This window comes from Curcuma longa, chromosome 6 (genome assembly GCF_044706935.1).
Source record: "Curcuma longa cultivar G26 ecotype Majalengka, Jawa Barat chromosome 6, ITB_CL_G26_1.1, whole genome shotgun sequence".
Taxonomy (NCBI): Eukaryota; Viridiplantae; Streptophyta; class Magnoliopsida; order Zingiberales; family Zingiberaceae; genus Curcuma; species Curcuma longa.
Window position 1 is genome coordinate 8,464,166 of NC_133866.1, and position 18,779 is coordinate 8,482,944.

General features: G+C 37.0%; 2 protein-coding genes across 2 annotated transcripts; one reads left to right on the forward strand and one right to left on the reverse strand.

Moving 5' to 3' along the window:
- Positions 1-5,256: 5,256 nt before the first annotated feature.
- Positions 5,257-6,583, reverse strand: LOC141830797 (inorganic pyrophosphatase 2-like). The gene is made up of 4 exons (XM_074718222.1): positions 6,395-6,583; positions 6,191-6,312; positions 5,914-6,115; positions 5,257-5,819 (listed from the first exon to the last, which is right to left on the reverse strand). The coding sequence occupies exons 1-4, from the start codon at positions 6,530-6,532 to the stop codon at positions 5,454-5,456; spliced, it is 828 nt and encodes a 275-aa protein (XP_074574323.1). The 5' UTR covers positions 6,533-6,583; the 3' UTR covers positions 5,257-5,453.
- An 11,169-nt stretch (positions 6,584-17,752) lies between these two features.
- Positions 17,753-18,216, forward strand: LOC141830307 (ethylene-responsive transcription factor ERF020-like). The gene has a single exon (XM_074717756.1). The coding sequence runs from the start codon at positions 17,753-17,755 to the stop codon at positions 18,200-18,202; it is 450 nt and encodes a 149-aa protein (XP_074573857.1). The 3' UTR covers positions 18,203-18,216.
- Positions 18,217-18,779: the final 563 nt, after the last annotated feature.

An 18,779-nucleotide genomic window follows, 5' to 3' on the forward strand; every position in this document is an offset into this window, starting at 1 on the left:
ATGTTTATTTACACAGCTAGGATTCTGGTATACATCCCAACAGTTTGGCAGGAAGTCTAGGCTGTCAGGTGGACCAGTTGCCTAGCAGCAAATCCTAGAGGTCGAGGATCAAGGCTAAGCGGGAAGTCCAACAAATCTAAAAGACTTGTTGGCAAAATAGGTAAAATCTCCCTAGTGGAGTGGGTAAGGGCGCATTCCCGGAGTGGAACAGTAGGCGTTGGTCTAACTTAGGATTTCACTGGAAATCCGAAGTTAAGACCACTAAACAATTTAAAATTCTTACTCCTTTTTTGCTACTTTTATTTTTACACTAACTTGTAATGCAGGAGTGAAGGGGCAAGAACTTTGATTCAAGGTGACCTTATCCGGAATCCAGGCGATCATAGTCCAAGCGTCCGAATTTGTGATCCAAGCGAACATCAGCGGAACCAGGCCAGCGGAGCAGTGAGGTGGCATTGTCCTAGTGGTCGGGACACTTCATGAATGTAAACTGCAAGTTTTATCTTTGCTTAATTGAATTCATGAATGTAAACGATGATTTTATAAAAATCAAGAAAACACTATAGATAACGTTATTCACCCCCTCTAGCGCTCTCTTCGATCCTATAATTGGTACCAGAGTGGGGTGCTCGAATACAGTGCAACCATTGGTCGAGCAGGTTTTTAAAGATTTTATGATTTTTTAAAAAATTAAGTCTTGGAATAAGTTTTCTTTGTTCTTTCTCTGTGCTAGATCAATGGCCCATAAGGAAGGATTCAGTACCGCAAGGCCACTGCTGTTCTCCGGGGAGAACTTCATCTACTGAAAAGGTAGAATGGAGTACCACTTGAAGACTCAAATAGAAATGTGAATAGTCATCCAGACGGTATTTACAATTTTGATTGACAATGACGGTTTACGACAGTCCTGCGACAAATGGGGTGCAATTACAAAGAAAAAGATAGAGGCAGATGCAAAGGCAACCCAGACTCTGCAATGTGGATTGACCAAGGAAGAGTTGAATCGAGTCGGGCCTTTCATCAGTGCAAAGGATCTCTGGGATAAATTGATTGAATTGCATGAAGACACCTCGGATACGAAAGTCAGCAAGAGGGACCTTCTGACGAATAAGTTGTACAACATCCGTATGATGGACGGAGAATCGACAAGCGGACTACATGCAAGAATTCAAGATATCTTGAACGGTCTACATGTAATCGAACAACTGATGGAAACCCGAGATGTAATAAGGTAAGCTTTGAAAGCATTCCTAAAGAATACTTTGTGGGCATTTATGGTGGATGCTTACAAAGAACCCGTGTTCTGTCTCATAGAAAAATAAAGAAAAGGATGGAAGAAAGGGGATGAGAAGATCACTTCGAGGGGATCGACCTCCAATAACCAAAATAAATTGATTACTTAATTGAAGCACTTCCTTGCTTATCTCAAAAGATTACATAATGACTCTATATATAACCCTACGATAATACCAAGTCAATATAAAAAATATTAATAAATCTAATACCTTATCTAAATTAATAACAAATCTAATAACATATTCTAAAAGATAATATTTTGAAGGAGTTATTTGAATAAGTCCATCTAGGGATCGTATCATTCCACTGTCCTTCAAAATAACTTTGTCCTCAAGGTTGATCTTTTTTTTCTTCTTTTTCTTTCGATGATTTGTATAAAATAGCTTATTATCATGCATCAATTGAAATCTCCTTTTGACGAAGACAAATGACCTTTTATAATTTCTTCTTAAATTTGAAATTTTCCTTTGGGTCTTCGTTGAAAATTTATGAGCATGCCAATACTTTCTTTTTCTTCGCTTAGTCTTACGTTGGGTTCTCATCGAGTTATGATGAAAAAATACTCTATGATATATTGGATGTTGTTGGAGATGACAAGGCATTATCGCTTCGTTCACTAGAACAATGGAAGTAGAGATTGGTGTAGATCCAATGACTTCAATTACGGGTATCACCAAGTTTAGCTCCTCATATATATTGTCTTTGTAACTATCTTGTTGTTGTTCAATGAATCCTCTTTCCTTTATTGGTTGTGGAGATTGCAATCCTTCTGATATACGAATTGATTTTATCATAATGACATCTTATTTTTTATTGACACTTTCTTGTATTTTTTTTCATTGATATCATCTTTTTCCTTTGAATCCTCTATTGGTTCATCCATCAATACTCTCCTTTGTGTACATTGATGACTTCGGTGTGCCCTATCGTTTCTTCACGCTTCTTCATTGACTTTCTCTTCTTGAATTCGTGCAAAGGATAATGCAGCTTTTACAGTACAAGGATAGCGCGTCTTCACCTCTCTTTGGGTGTCAAGATGAAGTCCTTCAATAAAAGTATTCAACAATTTTCGTTCTTACCAATCACAAGTTTGGTTAAAGAGTCAAAGAAAGTGATTATGATATTCTGTTACAGTAGTGATCTGTTGAATTTTGGATAATTTCTCATCTGCATTATTATACTCTTGAGGTGTAAAACGAGTTAGAAGACCATCTACAAACTTTTTCCATATTGTAGATCCATGACATGACATATATAATTGATACCATCGGAAAGCCTCTCCATCCAGATACAAAGAAGCTATTTCGACCTTCGAATCATTTGATGTGTTGTGTAGAATAAAATATCTTTCTGCTTCATAAATAAATCTGATAGGATCTCTGCTTCGCTAACAAGGGAATTCATCTTCATAGGATCTCCAATTTGTTATAATATGAAATTAACCTTGCTCTGATACCAAGTTGATAGGAACCCGCGTTCTATCTCATAGAAAAATAAAGAAAAGGATGGAAGAAAAGGGATGAGAAGATCATTTCGAGGGGATCGACCTCCAATAACCAAAACAAATTGATTACTTAATTGAATCACTTCCTTGCTTATCTCAAAAGATTACATAATGACTATATATAACCCTATGACAATACTAAGTCAATATAACAAATATTAATAAATCTAATACCTTATCTAAATTAATAACAAATCTAATAACATATTCTTAAAGATAATATTTTGAAGGGGTTATTTGAATAAGTCCATCTAGGGATCATATCACGAGAGATGGAGGAGCTGACCATGATGCACGAGGACCGAAACCCTAGCAGTGTTCCCCTCTTCCTCTTCTTCTTCTCTGTTCGCAATGTGCCGCTCTGCCCCGCCTGTCCCTGCCAGCCGTCGCACACATCAGACTGCCGCCTCATCACCGATCGTCGTGCACCTGCCTTATTGCCAGAGAGAAGCTTGTTTGCCGGAGAGAAGCTTGTTTGTCAAAGAGAGCTTGTTGTCGAAGAGAGCTTGTTGATGGAGAGGAGCCACCACCAGAGCCGCTGTCGGATCCGCTGTCAGAGAGGAGCCTTTTCAGGATGTTATCGGAACATCCTCGATGGTCGGAAATCATTTCCGACCACCACAAGTCATTGTTGGAAGTTAGGGTTATGTCGTCATGTTGTTACCAGGATTTGTTATTGCTGGAAGCTTGCGAAGCTTCTGGATAACGTTCCATCATCATTGGAATAGTTCCGACCAATTTGTCCTAAATCAGTGGTCAAAGGTTGACTATTGAATACTACATCGGAAATACGATTTTCGGTGATAATTAGAAAGCCCCGAAAATAATCACGATAAACGTTGTTGCGTATTTTCCGAAATAAGATTTTTCTTTCGAATCGATCGTTATCTATCATCGGCTAGTACGGAAGACAATGACGTGACTTGTGGTTGCACTGAGCTCCAGCCCAGTGTAGCCCAGCACTGACGTAGCTAGTGCTGATGGCTAAACTCTGGTGGCCTGTGAGGGAATATAAGTCTACTGACACAATAACTCCGATACTCAAGTCAGAACTGAGATATAGCAAGGAAAAGCTCATGGAAGTGCGAGAGAGAAAACGAGAAAACACAAAGAAGAACGTAACAAAGAAGAGTTACATCTACGCATGAGAAGAAAATCACACCTCTTACTTACCCTCGTCGACTATTATATAATCGCAGTAAAGGAATCGCCAAGTGGATATCCTTTAAGAGATGGTTAAGAAATAGAGGAGCGATAACCTCTAAGCTACGCCTCCTATGCTGCCACCGTGGATAGCACTTGTCCGCTTGCTCTTCTTCTAAAGAGCTGTTAGGGGACAATCATTGAGGAAATTTCCACATGGACGACTGTCACATTCTCACCCATTATCCATTTGCGGAATAGTTAGGGGACGAAGGGGTGACAGTCATTGAGGAGAATCTCCATGTGAATGACACCTGTTTGCTTGATCACCCAGAGCTGAAGCTGAGTACCAATTTTACAGAACACTTAAGATGCGTCTCCTGAGCCCGAATATGTTGTCCTTGAAGGAGTGCTAAGTACTCACAGTACATATCCAAATGACTTTCCTGAGCCCTAGAGGGATGTAGTTGCGTGAAAGTTAAGTGATAGGAGATGTGGATCATACATAGTGCTTGGGGATGCTAGACCCATTTGGTGCTCGGGGATGCTGAGCCCATTCAATGTTCAGGGATGTTCAATGCTTGGCTCATTCAGTGCTAGGGGATTCTGGTCTCGGGATGCCATTCTGGAGATGGAGGTTTAGTGCTCGAGGATGTTTGCTATACTTAGTACTTGGGAAAGTAATTTGGTTCTCCAAGAGTACTCGGAATTAGGCTTGGCCGATTGAGAAGCAAAGCCAGCCACTCAGGAGATAACTTAGGTACCATTAGACATATAATTGAATGCTTTCGAGTATACCTTTTCAGGTTGGATAAAAAAAGGTTATATAAATTGGAAATGAAAGCTAAGTTGGAAATGAAGCCCAAGAGAATAAAACCCTCCAAGGTCAATAATGGGAGAGTCGCCCGTCAATTTGATTTTTGGTTTAGAAGAAATAATTCCAATAGAGATCATAATGTCATCTTACAAGACATTAATCATTCAATCAAAACCTACGTGAGAATATGAATACTCATAGCGACGTTTATCCATATTATCATCCTCCAAGTTGGCGTTAGAAATGAGAAAAGGATAGAATTGATAAAAAAAAATTATTGAAAAAAATGAATAAAGATAGATAAAATTGACTCTAATATTAATGAAAAAATAATTCCACATGGAAAGTTTTATAACCACAAAATTGATTTATATTATAACCATAATTTAAAAACATTTTAAATTTATTAAGTCCTCTGCTCTCCAGATAAAATCATATTATTTAAATTTTATATGTTAATTTTATTCTTGTATTAGGAGAACCAGACTCGAAGATCTAGATCAAGAAAAGATTATATCCAACTGCATTTTCTGAGTCGAAATCTTGTCGACGTGATCTTCTCCAACAAACATGTTCATTTAAGTTCCACAATCGATTGACTGAAATATTTAAAAATGTAAACAAAAACAATCCAGTTCTGTTCTTTAGTCTTTTTTTTTTGCTCTCTATCTTTCTTCAATTTCTACGCATGCCTTAGTTGGGAACACGAAGAGCCTTCGGCAAGGCCGCCGGCGAAGCCAATGGCAGACTCTGCAACTTGCAGTCCGCCGAAAACAAGTGGCCAACGTTGCGGCGCTCGGCCGACAGCAGCCCATCGACGATCTGGAGCAACACCCTCTCCTGCTCCTCCGCATCGCTCCACTCGTGGATCTCTGCTCTGAGAGCGTGAGGGTTCTCGGCGACGAGCTCCCACAGCGGGAAGTTCTTCCTCGGCATCACAAAATCCTGCGCGCCGAGCCGGAGCGAAGGACAGTAATCCCCCTTCCCGTCTCCCAGGTAGACGATGCGCTTCTTCCCCTCCGCAAGAGCTGACGCTTGAATTCTCTCGACTATTTTGCTCTGCATAATTTTAACACGGCTCGAACTCAGATCCAGTGCAGGCAGCCTACAGAACGATGGCGAAAAGCTTGCAAATAGGAAGAACATGGATCACCTTGCACATGTTGGGAGGGCAGAGACTGCAGCCATGGGAAGAGCTACTGAAGTCGTGAAAAGGGAAGATTCTGAGCCTCCCTTCCTCGTCCACGTACCCAGGGTTCGTGTTGATCTCCGAGAAGTAGCCCATCAGACCGTGGTGCTTCAGAATGGTCTCGATGAAGAATCTATTGGCATCGCTCACTATCCTCAAATCACACCTGAAAATCGAATTAACAGGAGCGATTCAGACGGCGAAGGGAAGAAAACACAAAACGAACAAAAGACGAACATACCCGAAAGAGTAAGCTGATTTGATAGCGGCGACGGTCTCGGCCGGCAGAGGAGCATTCTTTAATATCTCTGCGATTTCCTCAATTGTTCTTCCTTGCGCATGGAACTCCCTCATGATCGTATCCTGATATATACAGATCAGAATAAATCAGCATTGCAACAGATACAGATACCTTTCTCACTGTATCAGAAAAAAAAAACCATACCATCGCAGTGTTCCATGGCAAGGTCTCGAGAAGCTGGTCGAAGCGCTGCGTGCCGCCGAGCTCGTCGATGACCCAGTTATCGCTGTCGCAGTCGATGATGGTCTTGTCGAAGTCGAACACCACGACGACGGCGGCCATGGCAGACAGACAATGCAGCTGGATTAGGGTTGCAGTAAGGCTGGGGGCGCTCGCTCGCTACACGTGGAAGGCATGGTTGGTTAGCGGAATTTATAGGGAGGCAGGGAAGAAGAAGATGCCGAGGGAATATTACTAGGTGCTACGATCGGGAGGTGGTCTTAGATTTTGCTGCCGCGAGTTTTCTGGCGGAAGATCGCTGCGTGTGGAAATGTCGGGGGAATAAGCTTTGGAATATTCCCTATCTGTCGACTCAGCGAAGCCACCGCCAGCGGTAGACCAAAAACGATCAGAGCCGCCCGTTGGGACGCGTGGCAACTTTTTAATAAGGATAGTTTTATTTGCAGTGTTTTCATTTCAAATAAAAGCGCCACAGAAATATAAAATAAGTACTTCACAAAAATATAATGAACAATTATATGGTGTCTATAATTGTTAATACATAAAAATATATAAAATAATATAAATATAAATATATATCACTCATTTATCCTTACAAAGTTAAAAAAATCGTTTACGACCTTCAACTCATACAATAAGAGATACAAATGATAAGTAAGATCAAATATAGTACAAAGAAGAACTACAATTGAACTTGTTTTCTTTCACTTCGATTGATTAAGAATAACTTGAAAATTCAAAAACACTATCTTAAGAATTAGTGCCAAAAATTTCTCTTTGAACCCCTTCTTATAAAGCTCTTGTTGTTTTTTAAGAATTCACCTAATTAGTGACTAATAATTTGCCCTAGTTGACTAATTGTTACAATTAAATCAATTGATCCTACATAAAATCGACTGCCCTACTTCATAATGGCTACTTGAGTCGATTGCTCTATTCTATTTCGAATTTAGCTTTGGTATAGGAGATAAAATTTGAATTGATGAATAGATCTATTATAAATATATTATCGAATATCAAAAAATAGAGATTATTGGTGCAATCAATTTTAGTTTTAATATTTGGACAAATATTCTAGCATAATCCTATTATTTTTTTGTTAATCTAAGTATCTAACTCTTACGATCCGATTAATTTTGGAGGTGGACGACCTTATCCCATAGATCAGCCACTAGGTAAATCCAAAAAGCACAGGTGGATCCTAACATGACACCCAATATCACCAGTGGTTCGAACTCCGCCGACATTCGAAAATGCCTAATGTGAGATTTGAATTCTCGTTGACAATATGGTTGAGGTTAATTTAAGTTAGATTGATATTTCAAGTAGATGAAGGTTGATTGGATACTTGGTATTGAATAAAGTCTAAATGAATTAAAGTGAAACCCATATTTGATAAAAGTGGAAAGCCTAATAGGTGTTAGCATTGTTAAAAGATAGGAATCTAACAAGTGTTGATACATAAAAAGTTCAATAGGGAATTGACAAATAGAAAGTCTAACCAAGAATTGGTAGGGGGAAAGTTCAATATGAACTTGATAAGAGGAACGCCTAATATGTGTTGGCAATGAAAGTTCAAGAAAATTAAGGGGACTAAGTTTTTGATAGTGAAAGCCCCGATTGGTGAATGGTAATGAGATGCTTTGCAATAGAAGTCTAGATAGGTTAAGGAAGATTAGATGCTTGGAAGGTGATGAATGTCTCAAGATGTCAAAGTTGATTTGACATGTGCATCGATAAGTCCCGAAGGAATGCTCTCAAGTTGAGGCCGGATAAGTAGAAGTCCTAATGTGTCAAAAATGATATGAGACTAAATAAGTGAAGGCCATGGTGAGTTAAGGTTGATGGACATTAGGCAATGGATGAAGTTTTGGAGGTTATGTTGGTGCAACGGAAGCAAATCGTATCGCTAGAGGGGAGGGTGACTAGGAATCTACAAATTAAAGTTTCGATCTTTCTCTTGCTAACAACTTTAGCAAGGACACACACATATTAATTAAACCAAATCAAATACATCACAGAAAGAGGCTTATGAATTTACTTGATTATAACTCTCGAGTTGTTAATTCAAGACTATAAACAACTCCATAAGATCTCCTTCTTCAGAAATGTTCCGGAGGCGGAGAAGTCTCTTACAATGGTTGAGCAAAACTATAAAGAACAAAAGACAATAAAATCGAGTATGTATTTTTCTTTTTTGAGCTTCAGTCTATTTATAACTTTTTTCTTGATCTAACCATTGTGCTGACGTGACATCTTCGGGCTTTTGGAAGCCTTCTGGGCGTCTAGATTCGTCGAACCCAATCCACTCTGGCAATGGTCCACTAATGGCTTTGGATGATTCCTTGCAATCTAGGCCCCTGGAAATGATCCGGGTATCTAGATTCTATTGACGTGGACTCCATCCTGATCCATTTTGGCAATGGTTCATGCTGACCTTAATTGGGCATCTAGGGCACCTAGGCACCTGGAACAGATCTGGGCGCCTAGAATGGTTAGCTTGGGTTGACCATTTTCCTCCTTCGTTCTGCCTTGGTCGCCTTGCACAGTTTTCTTTCTAGCTTCTTGTCCCTCGGATGCGAGCTTTTCTGGAGCTTCTTCTCGCTTCTGGAGAATTCTTCTACGACTCCTCTCTTGTGCGTCCTTCTCACTCGCTTGCGTCTTTTGTCAAGGTTCATCATGTGGTACATGTGTGTTATCCTAAGTCTCTTACACTTAGACATACACATTACACATAAAAAGACCTAATTACAGACTTATTTGACCACACATCAAAACTCCACTGGGTACTAATAAGTTAGACTAGACTCGACCTTTGGTCGGATCCAAACTAGACCCGATTTGGGCCCATAACGGAGTCAACAAGTCAGGTACCGATTGACCTCAATTGTCGAGGCAGAACCATAACTGGCCCGCAGGGTGCTGGAACGGTTACGATTCCAGCCCAATAAAAATTGTCGAACCGACAATTAATCGCTGGTTCAATTTTTTCTTTTTTCTTTTTTTTTTAACGTTGGAACCACCGTTGGAATCAGTTCTAGCTATTGGGATAAAAAGGGGGATTTATATTTTTTTCAACGATTGAGATCATTTGATCCTTTTTTAATCAATGACTATGATTTAGTATCCATTACTCTCCAAACTCTATAAATAGAGAGCTTATTTCATTGTTTTCATACCCATCTTCTCTACTTTCATTCTCAATTCTGCAATCTCTACACACGTTCGACTCCAATTCTACACGCTTTTAACTTCAACTTCCGACTACAATGGAAGGAGGCCAAGGAGGTTCATAATCTCGATCTCAGAGAGGTAAAGAAATAGTGAGTTCGAATGAGGAGCTTAACATTCAATCCACCGATGATGAGATTGAGTAACTTTACACTGAAAATACAAGGAAGTACTGATGCAATTATTTCTAAAGTTTGAGGAGTTCCTTCTTTAAAATCTTCTATTTTATTAAACATTTTGAGAAGGTCACTCTTTCGTCGGGAGAATTATGTGCAAAATATAAACACTGCAATATTCCCTACAAATTCTAAGTCGGTTGCTACTATGGGTTATTGAAACGACACATAAAAATGAAGCACTCAATGAAATATGGAATTGATCGTTCTCAAGCATAATTATCTAGATTTTTCACTAATGAAAGTATTGATTTTTATTTATTTTTATATTTTGATAATAAATTAAGAGAATTATTAGCTGGATTTATTTTCGTAGGATATCTTTCATTTAGTTTTGGATCTAAATGCACTTTTAAAGATTTTTATAAAAAATCTCTTAATTCATTTGCTAAATAATGTGTTCCTAAAACTACACTTGTGCAATTAAAAATTAGTAAAACAACGGGGAAAAAATTTTAATTGAAGAATTTAGTAAATTAAATAATAAAATTTTTTTATATTCTAATATTTGAAGTGATCATTAGCAAACACATTCATATATGAATATGACTTACCATTGAATCAATAACTCCTATAATATCAAAAAAAAAACATTGTTAGTTTAGACGAATCACATACTGCTCATAATATCTCACAATTATTATGTTTAATTTTAGAAGAATATATATTAACTCATAAAATATTTTCAATATCATTTGATAATGCTAGTTCTAATACCACTAGTATTGATGAAATAAAATTTATATGTCAACCTATTATTGGTAGTTTATTTTTTTATATTCATTGTGTATGTCATGTTTTAAATTTATATGTTAAAGATGGATTAAAAATTTTAAAAAATAATATTAAATCAATTAGAACTGTTATTTCCTATTTATGATCACATTCATCTATAATGAAATAATGAAGTAGATTTTATAAAAATAATGGAATGAGATCTAAAAAATTTTCTATGTGATGTGCCAACATGTTAGAATTCAACATATCAATTATTATATGATTCATTTCAATATAGAAAAATTATTATATTTAGTTTTTACACAAACTATTAATAATACTAATATATATTTATTTTCACACTAATAGAATATTTATAGTAGTATTTGTGAAATTTTAAAAGTATTTAATAATACAATCGAATAACTTTTCAATTTTTATTATTTTATTTTTCATTTAGTGCTTTAGTGAATTTTTGTAATGTAGTATTAGTTTAAATGAATATAGTATGTGTCACATTTGACATGTGCCCAAATGAATTTTTATTTTCTTGTATATTAGCAATGAAAATGAAATGAGAAAAATATTTTTTTTTCATATTGCTGAAATTTATTTAGTTAAATTTGCTTTAGACCCTAGATATAAATTAGAAGTTTTATAAGAAATGTTAATTTTGTATTATGACACTTTAATTCCATTTAAAGATTCTTCCCCTCCTCATCCTAATAATATTGTAGATAATATTAGAAATTATGTATATGATATTTATAAAGAATATAGTATAAAATATGGATTACAAACTAATATTTCTAAAACATAAAATACTAATAGTCATAATTTAAAACTTACAAAGAATAACTTTTATTAAAAGAACTGATGAAATGTCCATGAAGATCCTCAAGTTTCATACAATAACTTGAGAATTATTTTACAACTTCTTTTGATTTTAATAAAGTAGATAGCAAAGCAGATTTTAATATCCTAAAGTGGTGATCACAGAAGACTCAAAGATTTCTCGTTGTCTACATGATCGCCAAAAAAATTTTAGCTTGTCCAATGTTAACAATTGTTATGGAACAAACGTTCAGTGTCAACGGTAATATATTGGATGAACAACGATCGACTTTGTCTCCTGACTTGTTGAAAGCCCAAGCATTACTCGACGATTAAAACAAAGCCAAAAAAAGAATTCAAGAAATGCAACTTTAAGATGATGAAGTTGAAGAATTTGATTCCAAAGGAACGAATACTACAGGAACGGAAAATGGAAATGAAGTATCAATGCCACTTCTTAAGGTAAAAAAGGTAAGAGAACTACATGAGTTTTGATTCCCCTATATCCTAAGGGGATACATAGACAACTTAAATAAGTGCAAATCCTTTTTTATTATTTTTTATGAATTTATAATTTAAAATTACAGACAAAACATCCACAAAGGATCCTTAAGTTAGACATACGAACTTGAGAATTATTTTACGACTTCTTTTGATTTTAATAAAGCAGATAGCAAAATGGTTTTCGATATCCTAAAGTGATGATCATAGAAGACTCAAATCTTTCCTGTCATGTCCATGATCGCCAAAGAAATTTTAGTTTGTCTAGTGTCAACAGTTACTGTGGAACAGATATTCAGTGCTGGCGGTAACATATTGGATAAACGACGATCGACTTTGTCTCCTGACTCATTCGAAACCCAAGCATTACTCGACAATTAAACCAGAGTCGAAAAAAGAATCCAAGGAATGCAACTTTCAAATGATGAAGTCGAAGAATTTAATATCGAAGGAACGAATACTACGGGAATTGGAAACAAAAGTAAATAGCAATGTCACTTCTTAAGGTAAAAAAGGTAAGAAAACTATGTGAGTTTTGATTCCCTATACCCTAAGGGGATACGTAGGCAACTTAAATATTTGCAAGCCCTTTTTATTTATTTTTTTAATGAATTTATAATTTAAAATTTTTTAATATGATAATATTGAATCGTCGAATCGTGAACCGAATAGATGAGTTTGATTAGTAGACTGAATAGCTTTAAAAATTGACTGAAAAATTTGACTGATAGCATCAGTCGATAGATGAGTTTGATCAATCGATTAATGATACTATAGCATTGAATAGAAGCTTCAAAAATTGATTACAAAAATTTGACTGATGATGGGTATCAGTCGATTGATGATGGATATCAATTGACTAATGTCGATCAGGAATCGAATAGAAGTAAAATTGATTTGACTGTGAGATTTGGTTGATTATGCAATAATCGATTGATGTTAATGAGGAGTCGATTGATGCTGAAATGGATGGAGCCATTAAACTAATAGGTCAGAGTAACGTTTGAATTTATAGTGAATCAATCAGCTAATAAGTAAGATCAATCTACTAATCAGCGAAGATCAATCCCAACCTAAAGGTTATAAAAGAAGGGTTTCTAAGAGATTTTCAAGGTCAATTCTTGGAGGTTTTGAAGTGCTGATGCATTTCTAGATCAACAAGAGATAATTACAAACAATAAGAGAGCGTCCAAAGCAAGATTTCATATGTATTTGTATGCTTGTTGTATTGTTGCAAGAACAAGTTGTAAGAGACTTCTTTGCCTCTGAAAAGTATATGAGAAAGAGAAGGATAGTGAGTATAGTTTGCAAGGACTAGGTCTTGGATGCAGCTGCCTTGGGAGGTGGTAAACCAAGTAAAATTAATGTGTTTGCATTGTGCTATCGAGTTTGCTTCAAGTTCCCGTTGTGCAATTGAATCGACGCACTCGAAGTTATTCACCCCCCCCCCCCCTTTTAGCTTGCACCGGTTCTAACACGCTTCACTACTAAACTCTAAGTAGTCTAACCCTACTTAGCAAACGATATATCATTACATGATGTTGCTCAAAAGAAAAAAAAATCAAAGATTACATTCACATTGGTGATCTCTCATAGTTGTTTGGATCGTGGCTATTGGGACAGTTAATGTTGCTAGAGCGGGGGAGGGTTGAATAGCGATTCATGATTTGTTTCGATCGTTCTTGTTTGTTCATCTACAATTGATTAGTACACAGTGAAAAAAAAACACAAATCAAAACCATAAGCATAAACAAACATAAACACACATCGATTTAACATGGTTTGAAATCCTTGGTCTTACTCTACGACCTACCATTCTAGTGAATAATCCACTAGCTCTCTCCTTGTTGGATACCTTTTGGAAGCAGAAAAACTTCTTACAACACCTATTGTTATACAATCAAATACAACCAAATATAATAGAAAAAAATACAATACAAAGCAAATAACAATTTGCACAAATCTCTTGCTTTGGTCACTTTGTAATCGCTTTAGAATGCCTCTTGAGGTTTGAAAATGCAACAACACTATTGATGCAGCAACGGAGCATGCCACATAATGAAGAGAAGTCCAGAGCCAAACATGGTCTAGTTGTGTTCCTTAACATGATCATATTCAGTCATCCGCAAACATCTAGCAGCCAACACTGCTTGACTGTGCTTATCAACATGGTCGTGTTCGATTAATCACAAACATCCAACAGCTAACACGATCTGACTATGTTTACCAACACGGTCGTGGCACGAAGGCGCCGTCCTAAACCTAGAAGGCTTTGTGATGTAGGGGACTCAAGCTTTGGGAGGCCACAACTTTTAAATTGGGTTGAACCACGAGATTTATAACCTATCAAATCGAAACACGTGCAGAAATTTACAAATGGTTATTTAGTGTAACAAGTAACAACCCAGTCTTAAGTCTAAAAATAACATTTAAAGCCTTTTTGGAGGCTCCAAACTATTAGAGTTATTTTTATCTTTTGCTTCGTATGATTTTGAGACTATTTAAACCTTTGTTTAGATGTTGCAAGGGGATGATTATTATCTTTCGCTTTAAATCCACCTATTTGGTTAAACCTAGTGATGACTTTTTTTTGCTTGGCGATTTTTGATGTTTTCTTTGAAATTCCGCTATGAAAATGAACAATTCCATGAAATAATCCCTATTATATCCAACGTCAGTTAATAGCAGAGCACATCAGATCCAATGGAAGGTCGTCGTGGTCGTGATCATGATCGTAATAGGTAGATTTTGATTGAGGAAGCCCAACAATATGATCGAGCATTCAAGATGTCATAATTGAAGATCTACAAGAGCAAGTTGTAGAATTAACTCAACATGTGGCGATGCAGGATTTTGAAAACCGTGAGTTCACCGATCTTGAATTTGAGTTCACTTTCAAAAACTCATATCACAACCGTGCTAAATTACAAGAACACCATTGTCGAGAGAAATGATATGGAGACCTCGATTTTCAAATTGATCTGTCTGAGTTTTCTGATACATTACAAGCAAAGGGATTCATTGATTGGATTAATGAAGTGGAGAGAATTTTTTATTATAAGAATGTTTCTGATTGTGTGAAAGTGAAACTGATTATCAGCAAACTCAAAGATCGAGCATCAACTTGGTTCGAGTAGTTGCGACAATCACATAATAAACAAGACGAAGCCAAGATCACTAATTGAAGAAGAAGAAGATGAAAAGTTACTTTCGACCCTTCGATTACACTCAAACTTTGTTTTAGCAATTTTATACATTTAGGTAGGGTGCAAGATCGGTCGATGATTATATAGAAGAATTTTACTAGCTGATTGCCCACAATGATCTAGTAAAGACAGAAGAGCAATCAGGGACATAATATTTAGGAGGTTACGTTAGTCCTTGTAAGATATTCTTAGTCTTTAATCATCGTAAACTATTTCAAAGGTCTACCAATGTGCCCTAGCTATTAAAAAATAGTAGAACAGGAAACCAATGGGCAATGGCTAGTAAGAATAATGACTACACTTTATAAGAATAAAATAAAACGTCAACAGTCGACTAATTGATCACCCTGATTAGAATCCAATCAAAGAAAAACAAAAGTGAAAGGTCTTGAACTTTTGATCATTTAAAAACAAAAGAGAAAGGTCTAGAAGTTTTGATCATTTAAAAAGTTATGATACAAGTAAACTCATTTTTAATTTCTTTAACTGTATTATAATTTAAGCTTCTACCTCTTCTAGAAAAGATAAAGAACTTTGGCTTGTACCTAAAGACAAAGCAAGATCCAGCAATGGAGCTCACAGGCGACTTCCTCGAAGTCCCTCGTGCTCCCTCCCCTGCATCGCCTCTTGCACTTCCACCCTGCGCCTTTGCCGTCCGTTCGACGATGGCTCCGCCTCCGATGAAGATGCCCTGAACCCTAAATCAGATTCGGTTGGAAATTTCCCCCCAAAATCGCAGCTTTGATGCTGTCGAATGTGATCGAGATTTCTAGGGTTCCGTTCTCTTTGAGACGAAGTAGAACATCGAGGAGGTCCTCCTCTTCGGCTCGACTAGGGCGCTGTTCCACCGCCGCGGCGACCCCGCTTGACGACCTCTTCCGCGCTCGGCTCTGAAGAGATCCGACGCCATTACTCGTCGTAGTGGGAGGAGGCGACGTCGAAGCGTACGTAGCGGAGGATGGAAGGAAGGGACTCGGCGACGTGTACGTCGGCGTCGCTTGCGCGAGGATACGACGGCGAGGTCGGGAGGCGGGCGCCATCGGAGTTGAAGAAAAACTACCTTTTGCGTTGCGTCGACGAGAAGGAAGAAAACGAGGTTGAGTGGCATTTGGTTTGGAATTTTTTTAATTTTTAATTTTTTATTTAATTTTTTAAAAATAAAAAATAAGTTTGGTATGCTGTTTTTTATTTTTTAAAAAAAAAAATTGAAAAATGTGTTTGTTTGAGAACCTATAAAGGAGAATGTGATAGAATTTTGATGCCGACTAAATCGTAAGAAGTAGGGATGAGTGACGCCGATAAATCGGAGGAGGAAGGAGAAGATTGTGGCATCGCGCATGAAGGAAAAGACCCACGAGAAGAGCTACGGCATCGGCTTAATTACGCAAGGAAGTGAAAATCGAAAAGGACCACGTGTAGGGGAGGTTGCGGCATCGCAGGAGAAAAGGAGTTGTGCGATAAGGTTGCAGCATCGAGGGAGAAAAAAAATTGTGCGATGAGGTTGCAGCGTTGAAAAGAAATTTAAAATTTTACGATCCGAGTTAAACATGCGACGTTATTATAGTTGTGTTTTCTATTTATCAGCCGTAATTTCTATTCTTAATAGAAAATAATATTTTATTATTTTTTATTTTCTTAGAAAATAATTTTTATTTTTTTCAAAGAATGAGATGGAAAAACATAAAATAAATAATAATTTTTAAAAAATAAAAAAAATAAAAATAAAAAAGAACCAAATCAAACACTATCTATTTTTTTAATGGTACAATAATATTTTAATATGAAATTAAATATTTTTTCCCTTTTAATTTTTATTTTCAATGTTATTTTTGATATGAATATCAAAGGTCAATTATAGCTTTCTTTCACCTGTGTTTATTGTATCAAGTAATAATCTATTTATGGATCCATACTTTTATTGTGATAATTTAAGTATCCAAGTTTTACTTAATTAATTTTAAAAATAAATCACTTTCTCACTTAATTCATCAATTAAATAAATTTATATATAATTTTGAAAAAAGTATTTAATTTTTAAAATATTATTTGTTCCCCTATTTGTTTTATCGCTATATTACATCAACGGTGATATATGATCTATAAATATATTTTTAATTCGAATCGATTGGATTTTAAAGGTATCCAAAAAATAAAAAAGAGACAAAGACACTACGATATATTTTAAAAAATAATTAATAATTATAATAGTAATAATAAATTAAAAGAGCCGTCATGTGGTCGCACTCACATTAACGGTCAATTTAAAATGTGATTATTCCTTCCATTCGGCCCAAATTGGTCAACCCAGCAGATTTGACTTTCTCCAATGCGACGCGGCAAAACATGAATCTTGCCTCTAAACGTATCCTTTTATCATGATAGTTGACCACCAAAATGCATTCCATCAAGATTTTTTTAATAAAATTTGACTCACGAGGTTTGACATTGAAAAAATTGACTTTACTTGCCGGTCAAAGGTCCCAAAAGCCGAATCTAGCAAAAGCAACGTTAGATTCGATCTGGTCAATCTCCCGTTGGTTTAAAAATGTCAACCACCGGAGTTGACATTGCATCTGAGTCAACCGTCCCTTCCTGTGTATAAAACACTCTCCTCCCTATCCATTTCTTTTAGCGAGGCAGGAGTACGGCTGATTCCGATGAGCAACGCCGGCGCCGGCCATGACGACGAGAAGAGGTACAAGGGGGTGCGCCGCCGGAAATGGGGCAAGTGGGTGTCGGAGATCCGCGTGCCGAGGACCGGCGACCGCCTGTGGCTCGGCTCGTACGCGACGCCGGAGGCCGCCGCGGTGGCGCACGACACCGCCCTCTTCTTCTTCCGCGGGCCGAGCTCCTCCTTCCTCCACCGCGGCCTCAACTTCCCCGACCAAGTCGCCGAGCACACTTGGGCGCCCCTCTCGCCGCTGTCAGTGCAGAGAGTCGCGTCCAACCGCGGGATGATGGTCGACGCGCAGTTGGCCGTCGGAGTCCCACAGCAGTCGCCGTCGCCGGAGAGCAACGAGAGAGATGACCGGCGAAGGGCGAGCTTGGGAGAGGCGGCCACAAGCTTGGAAGAGTTGAACGTCGACGACATGGAAATATGGGAATAATAATTAAATCTTAATTAGCCACTTTATTATTTATTATCCTAAGTAATTAGGCATAATTCACTTGTAATTAGGCCTATTTATATCATGTATGGAATGGAAATAGTAATCGCGAATGAGTCGAGCCATATGCGACTCGACTAACCCAACACGATGCACATTTTGTTAAACCTATGCTAGATAAAGACCAACAAGTGCGAATGCAATAGAATTCAAACCTAAGAATGAATACTTGAAAGCAACTAGTTAAGTGAGTTTGGATTCAAATAGCTAAAAAAATATAATTATTTAATTTATTATTATTTTTAATTATCATTATTAAGTTTTATTTTAGTGAATAAACAAATGGATAAAATTCCTTAACTCAACCCTTAAGGCATTTTATTCTACTTCTTATTCTATTGACAATTTTTTAATTTTATTTTTTAAATTTAAATATATAATTTTATTTAAAATGCCTCTAAAAAAGTGTGTATTTAAAATAAAATAGCATTTGTTCTTTGAAGAATGTCTGGCGATGTGGGTCCGAGTCTATGGTCCAGTGACAAAACGAGTACGGAATTGGGTGGAATGTGCCGAT

Coding starts and splice junctions, on each gene's coding strand:
- LOC141830797 (XM_074718222.1), bottom strand. CDS start 6,532: ATGGCCGCCGTCGTCGTGGTGTTCGACTTCGACAAGACCATCATCGAC. Junction 6,313..6,394: donor TGCCATGGAACACTGCGATG/GTATGGTTTTTT, acceptor TGTATATATCAG/GATACGATCATGAGGGAGTT. Junction 6,116..6,190: donor AAATCAGCTTACTCTTTCGG/GTATGTTCGTCT, acceptor TTCGATTTTCAG/GTGTGATTTGAGGATAGTGA.
- LOC141830307 (XM_074717756.1), top strand. CDS start 17,753: ATGAGCAACGCCGGCGCCGGCCATGACGACGAGAAGAGGTACAAGGGG.